We start from the raw sequence: 7484 nt of genomic DNA, 5'->3' as shown, positions 1-7484 counted from the left end.
TAACAAGATCATACACCACGATCAAGTGGGATTCATTCCTGGTATGCAAGGTTGGTTCAACATCCGCAAATCAATTAACGTAATACATCACATTAACAAAATGAAAAATAACAATCATATGATCATATCAATAGATGCAGAATAAGCATTTGACAAAATCCAACAGCCATTTATGATAAAAACTCTTAGCAAAGTGGGAATAGTGGGATCATATATCAACATAATAAAGGCCATATATGATAATCCCACAGCAAACATCGTACTGAATGGGGAAAAGGCTAAAAGCTTTCCCCTTAAAATCAGGAACAAGACAAGGCTGCCCTCTTTCACCACTTCTATTCAACATAGTTCTGGAAGTTCTGGCCACAGCAATCAGACAAGAAAATGAAATAAAAAGCATCCAAATTGGAAAGGCGGAAGTAAAATTGTCATGTCATAAAATAGCAGATGACATGATGCTATACAGACAGAATCCCTAAGACTCCACCAAAAAGCTGTTAGAACTGATAAATGAATTTAGTAAGGTAGCAGGATACAAAATTAACATTCAGAAATCACTTGCATTTGTATACACCAGGGGTGTCAAACTCAATTAAAACACGGGCCATTTGGTGCAACAGGCAAGATTCACACGGGCCACATCACATTTACAAATTTTGTTAAATTTATATTCTGAAGTGAGGATTCAGGAATATGGATAGGATAATTAAAACACTATATAATTGCTTTTACTTAAACATTTATTTAATTTAATGTATTTATAAAACTAAAATTATTCTTTTTAACCCGAGTGCTCTTTTTAACCTTTTCGCTAGTGGGATCTGTTTACATTACGTGACACTGAGAGTGGCAGACATATCACTTCCAAACGTCACTGGAACTGAATCAGCGCGTTTATACACACCCACAGGCCCCCAGGAAAGGCACTGGGCCACGTGTATACTCGTCTTCAGTAGTTAAAGGGTTAACGAGGGAATGGTGTGTACAGTATTGCCTCAATCTCCCCTAAGCGCTATTTTCTTCATAACAAGTTTTTCTATTTTCATTTTATTTCAGTGCATCGAGGGCCACAAAAAATTACCTTGAGGGCCGCATGCTGCCCACAGGCCGCCAGTTTGACACCCCTGGTATACACCAATAATAAACTATCAGAAGAAGAAATCAAATCAACCCCATTTACAATTGCTTCAAAAACAATAAAATACCTAGGAATAAATTTAACCAAAGAAGTAAAAGACCTATACTCAGAAAATTATAAGACACTGAAGAGAGAAGTCAAAGAAGACACAAATAAATGGAAATACATACCATGCTCATGGATAGGAAGAATTACTATAGTTAAAATGTCAGTACTACCTAAGGCAATATACAGATTCAATGCAATTCCTATCAAACTACCAAGGACATTTTTCTCAGAAATAGAACATATAATCCTAAAATTTATATGGAACCATAAAATACTCCAAATAGCCATGGCAATCTTGAGAAATAAGAACAAAGTGGGAGGTATCACGCTGCCCGACATCAAATTATACTACAAGGCTATAGTAATCAAAACAGTATGGTATTGGCATAAAAACAGACACATAGATCAATGGAACAGAAAACAGAGAGCCCAGAAAGAAACCCATCCATATACGGTCATTTAATCTATGACAATGAAGCAAAAATTTACATTGGAGTAAAGATAGTCTATTTAATAAATGGTGCTGGGAAAATTGGACTGACATATGCAAAACAATGAAAATGGACCACCTACTTACACCATACACGAGAACAAATTCAAAATGGATTAAAGACTTAAATGTAAGACCTGAAACCATAAAACTCCTAGAAGAAAACATAAGGAGTAAATTTGTAGACATTACCCTCAGTAATATTTTTACTGCGATATCCCCTCGGGCAAGGGAAATAAAAGAAAAAAAAACACATGGGATTGCATCAAACTTAAAAGTTTTTTCACAGCAAAGGAAATCATCAAGAAAACAAAAAGGCAGCCTACTGAACGGGAGAAGATATTTGCCAACGATCTACCTGATAAGGGATTAATATCCACAATTTATAAAACATTCATTCAACTCAACACCAAAAAAACAAACAACCCAATTAAAAAATGGGCAGAGGATATGAAGACGCATTTTTCTAAAGAGGACATACAGATGACCAACAAGCATATGAAAAAATGTTCAACCTCACTAATCATTAGAGAAATGCAAATAAAATCCACAATGAGGTACCACCTCACTCCGATCAGAATGGCTATCATCAATAAATCAACGAACAACAAGTGCTGGCGAGGCTGTGGGGAAAAGGGAACCCTGGTGCACTGTTGGTGGGACTGCAGATTGGTGCAGCCATTATGGAAATCAGTATGGAGGTACCTCAAAACACTGAAAATGGAACTACCGTGTGACCCAGCAATTCCACTCCTGGATATCTATCCAGAGAAACCCAAGACGCTAATTCGAAAAAATATATGCACCCCTATGTTTACTGCTGTGCCATTTACAATAATCAAGACTTGGAAACAACCAAAATGCCCATCAGTAAACGACTGGATTAAGAAACTGTGGTACATTTATACAATGAAGTATTACTCCGCTATAAAGAAGAATTAAATCATACCATTTGCAACAATATGGGTGGACCTAGAGACTATTATGTTAACTGAAATAAGTCAGTTGGAGAAAGACAAATACCATATGATCTCACTTATATGTGGAATCTAAAAAGCTGAATGAACGAGCAAAGTAAACAGAAATAGTCTCAGAGATCTAGAGGAACAACTGATGGTTGCTAGTTGGGAGGGGGGTGGGGATGAGGGAGAAAGGGAAGGGATTAGACAGCATAAATATGTAACTACAATATTGCCACAGGGATACGAAAGACAGTTCGAGGAATATAATTAATAATATTGTAAATATCTTGTAGGGCGTCAGATGGTCCCATGTCTTGTTAGGGAGACCACTTCATGGATGGGGAAGAGGCTTGATCACTGCACTGTACACCTGAAGCTGATGTTGTATAATATTGTATGCCAACTATATTGAATATATATATATAGTCATGGGACGTGGAGTATAGTGTGGGAGTGGAGTCAAGGGAATTGTAATAGATATGTATGATATTGGGGGGAAGTGGGTGGTGGATGGGGAAGGGGGTTTGTCACTTTGAGGGGTAAAAAGTATAACTATTCCACTGTGTTGTACACCTGAAACTAATTTTAATAAATAAATGAATAAAAAAAAGTAGTCATTATAACTCACAAGAAAAAAGCATAAAAAATAAAAGACACTATCATAGTACCCTGCTTTAGGTAATCATCAATTGTTTTAAAATTTCTGTTATACTCAAGGTTCTGTGCTAGAAAGTGAGGAAGATGCAAAATATATTTTTTTAAAAAGAGACACCTCAAAGTGTTTACAATCCAGCAGGGAAAAAGAAAATATGAATCAACATCTAACAAGAAACATAAACTAAAAGCTGTCAAAGAAGTAGGGCCCCGAGTTACCAAAAGTAGACAACCTTAAGATCCTTGAAACACAAGGTGTTTTTCATAGGGGGCCTACATTTTACAAAGTCTAGCACAATTAGTTGTTTGGTTTTTGGTGGGAGGAGGGGTTCTGTTTAGATTTCTACTAATATAAATGAACTGTAAATCAATTATGTATTCACTACATTCTCAGGATTTAAACTCTGTCTCCTAAATAGAACTAGGAAACTATTTCAGAGACAAAAGTTCAAATAAAATTTCCCTTGCATGTCTTTTAGGAAAATTTCAAGTGAAGTCTTACAAAATTTACAAATTAAATGCACTGCAAACAGTTTTAATAGCATCTTAAGTCAAAATCAAAGAGACAAAAGGAGAAATAAATTCTAGTTTAAAATACTAGGATGATCTCATATAAGGTTTTCCAAAAATATGCCAACCATTGATTAAATACTGAAATAAATACCTGACACTGCATCTCCTCAGTCTTGATTTTCAATCCAGCAGCAGAACTCTCAGTTTCTCCATTTACCATGCCTGGCTCCATGGCCAATAAATCTAATGTTCTCATTGTGTGGACATAAAGATCCTTGTTTAATTTAAGGGCTGCCTCTAGTACCAAAATAGAATCAGAAGCTTGTTCTTTGAGCTACAAAAATTCAAGAAACAAATTATTAAAATACAAAAATGGCAGCAAAGGACTATATTAAACAAAATACTATATTTACAGGATACTTAGTAGCTTAGTGTACTAGGCTATTAAAAAAAATTTAACACAGAAGTGCAATTAAATTTGTTGAAATAATTTGTAGTTTTAAAAACTACAGTATGTTCCTATTGTGAAATTAGAAAATACAAATTGGAAAAGATTATCTTTTTTTCTACAAAAAAGTTAATAAAGAAAAATGCTTCTAAGATTTGCTGTTCTGTTGATTTATTCAAGAAATGTTTGTATGCTTCTATGTGCCAGCCATTTAATTGGGACTAGATAACAAAAATGCAGGTTTTTGCTTCCACATTCAAAATACTAAACAGCATATTTGCTTTATATTGATGCAGGTTGTCTCTTATCTTCCCTCTTCTCTCCCAGCTCCTGCATTTTACATGGTATCTCTGGCACCTTGTAGATATTAAATAAGGAATTACAGAGATCATTTTTAAATTATGGAAACTCTTACATTTCTATTTTTATATTAACTAGATCAATTGAAAAATAACTGCTGTATTTTTCTGACTACAAAGGTAATTGTAAAATATGTGGAACATAGTTTTGGAACATATAAAAGAATACAAAGATATCACCTGTAAGAATAATTTCTCATATCTGCTAAAGTGTTGTGAAATATTCGACAATAGTACTGGTGGTAAAGCACTCTATCATTAACATTGAAAAACTGTACAATTTAGAATATTACCAAACTATGTTCTAACACTGAAAACCTAAATGTCATTTTATCTAGACCTTGCCAACTTTCATACCTAAGGTTAGGAGAAGTATCTAAACACTCTAAATATGTCCCAGAAATGTTAAAGTATAACTGAGGTTGATACTCACCACTTTCAAAATATTTTCTGTTAGCTCTTTCTCCTGTTGCATCTGATTCATACTAAAAGAGAAATAATTGAAAAGTATCAAATGTTACTCAAAAGACGGATAATTCAAAACTTAAGGGCATCATTCTTGAAAACAAGGTTGAATTTAAATTAAAAATGCTTTTAATGCTATTTCTTCTCATGCTTAACAAAACAAAAACTCAATTATAATGATGCTCATTTATTTACTCTTAGTTTCTCATTTGCTTTGCAAAAATAAAACCCCTCAACTTAAGAATGAAACTTAGGTATTGTGATGTACAATGTATGTGACGTACTATGTATAATGTCAGAGGGGTAGTAGACTTGGGAGGGAGGGGGTGGTTATCACTTTGTGAGGGATGTAAATGTCTAATCAGTTTTGTACACCTGAAACTAATTTTAAAAAATTAAAAAAACAAACAAAAAAAGAGAATGAAACTTACTGGGAGCAAAAGCTTATTTATGTAAGTTAAAAACTATCTCGCTAGCTCCAAATTTGGTAAGTTGCTACCTGGAATTTAAGAATTAGGTTTAAAACTCCAGATATAATCAAACTTTTATAATAACTTTGTACTCTAAAATACATATTTACATACAGTAAAATAATTTTCCCACATACAGAACAAATGTATCTTTAAGTAAATTTAATTAAATGAAAAAAATCTTAATACTTTGAAGGCCAGCTAATTCTTATTAAGATGAAAGGCACAATTCACTTCTTTTTCAGAGCTCTCTACTGTAGGTATCCAAAGTACTACCTGATTCTCTCACCCTCTAATGCCCCCAAATCCACCTTCTGAAGCAGGCCTTCTGCCCTCCGATTTCTGCTCTACTTCTCAGTACCAAAGGTTATTAAAACTTCAAATCTTTTTTTTTAATTCTGATGAAAAAAGTGCAAAGTGAGGGTCATATCTGCCAACTTACACACTTAACTGAGGCGGTCCAGGTTTTGTCTGTTTGACAGGAAAACTACTTTGAACAATTGTCCTAATTGCCCTGAAGAAAATACAAGAAAAAGAAAATTAAAACATTATAAATGTCACTTCGGTTATTATTCAAGTACTCCTTGGAAGATTTGCATTATCAACTACCTGAAATTTTAATTAACATATAATAAAAACTTTCTAAATACAATGCTTTTCATCTATACAGTCACAAGTTTTCTCCATCAGACTCACAGTTCCCAAGATCCTCTGAGACAGCCCTTTAAAAACACACCTCTAAAAGCCAGAGTACAATTAAACAGAGGCTGTCCAACACATTTTAGGTTTATGAAAAAGTTTACCATCTATTGTAGAGAAGTATAGCCATGGCAGTGGTTGGAGGTAAAGTGGCTAGATCCATGTCTACATGCTTTGTCCCAGGAGGAACTTTACTGATGCACAGCAGTTCATTCAGCAGCATATTCAATACTGGAACAGACAAACTTAAAAGGAAGAAGCAAAAGGTATATGTCTACATGTTAGCTGCGTAAGACAGATGAATAAAATGGCCCTGTAGATTTAGCCCTTCAACAATTTTATTCATGTCTCAACTTATATAAAAATATCAAATTTTAAATGATCCTTAAAACTTTTATTATGAAAACAAATTACAGAAAGTAAACAGAACATAATGAATCCCCATGTGCCCATCATCCAGTTTCAACAATTATCAACTGATGGTTAATCTTATCCTCTTCTCTCCTTCCTATATTACTGTGAAGCAAATTCCAATATTAAATTATTTCTTCCCTAAGTACTTCACAATAGATCTCCGAAAAGTTGACTCTTACCATATTCAGAGTATTAATTTCACATCTAAAAATTTTTCAATTGATCATCATCAAATATCCATGTTCAATTTTCCAACTGTATCATAAACATACTTTTTTGTACACATTGCTATCTGTTGATATGCCTCTTGAGTCTGTTAATGGATAGGTTCTCCCTCAGATTCAAGATTAAATTTTTTTAAAATTGTAACATGTAATGCTGGAGAACGGGTTGTGAAAAAGTGTTTACTACTGAGAGTATAAACTAGTACAACTCTCTTGGAATGCAATCTGGCAAAATGCAACAGGAGCCTTAAAAATATTTATACCACCTGACCCAGCAATTTAATAATCTAAACTAAGGATATAACTAAAAATTCAGATAAAATTTAAGGACAAAGATATTTAAGGTTCTGTGATTTATAAAAATGAAAAACTGAAAACAATTTTGTTATTAACTGTCCATGAAGGAACAGTTAATAAATTATCCATACAATAATCTCCAAAAAATAAAATGGGGAAATGCTCATGATACTCTATTGGTGGAGGGAAAAAAAGAAATCAAAACAGTATATAGAGGGGCCGGCCGAGTGGTGCATTGGTTAAAAGTTGGCTTGGGACTCCAGCTCTGAGCAGCAGGGCCCTGGTTCAGATCCCACATAAGGG

General features: G+C 34.0%; 1 protein-coding gene across 2 annotated transcripts in view; it reads right to left on the bottom strand.

Moving 5' to 3' along the window:
* Positions 1 to 7484, bottom strand: part of INTS8 (integrator complex subunit 8) — a 66645-nt gene that overhangs the window by 50123 nt on the left and 9038 nt on the right. For both annotated transcript variants that reach the window (XM_019632030.1, XM_019632029.1), the window contains exons 3-6: positions 6351 to 6491; positions 5990 to 6061; positions 5046 to 5097; positions 3957 to 4139 (exon numbers count right to left, since the gene is read on the bottom strand). In XM_019632030.1, coding sequence (XP_019487575.1) covers positions 3957 to 4139; positions 5046 to 5097; positions 5990 to 6061; positions 6351 to 6491 — 448 coding nt within the window. The remainder of the gene's footprint in view (positions 1 to 3956; positions 4140 to 5045; positions 5098 to 5989; positions 6062 to 6350; positions 6492 to 7484) is intronic.

The sequence above is a fragment of the Hipposideros armiger genome, unplaced genomic scaffold, assembly GCF_001890085.2.
Source record: "Hipposideros armiger isolate ML-2016 unplaced genomic scaffold, ASM189008v1 scaffold_1069, whole genome shotgun sequence".
In the NCBI taxonomy this organism is placed as follows: domain Eukaryota; kingdom Metazoa; phylum Chordata; class Mammalia; order Chiroptera; family Hipposideridae; genus Hipposideros; species Hipposideros armiger.
Note: the sequence above shows the minus strand (reverse complement) of the source record. Positions and strands in the feature narration are given on the sequence as shown.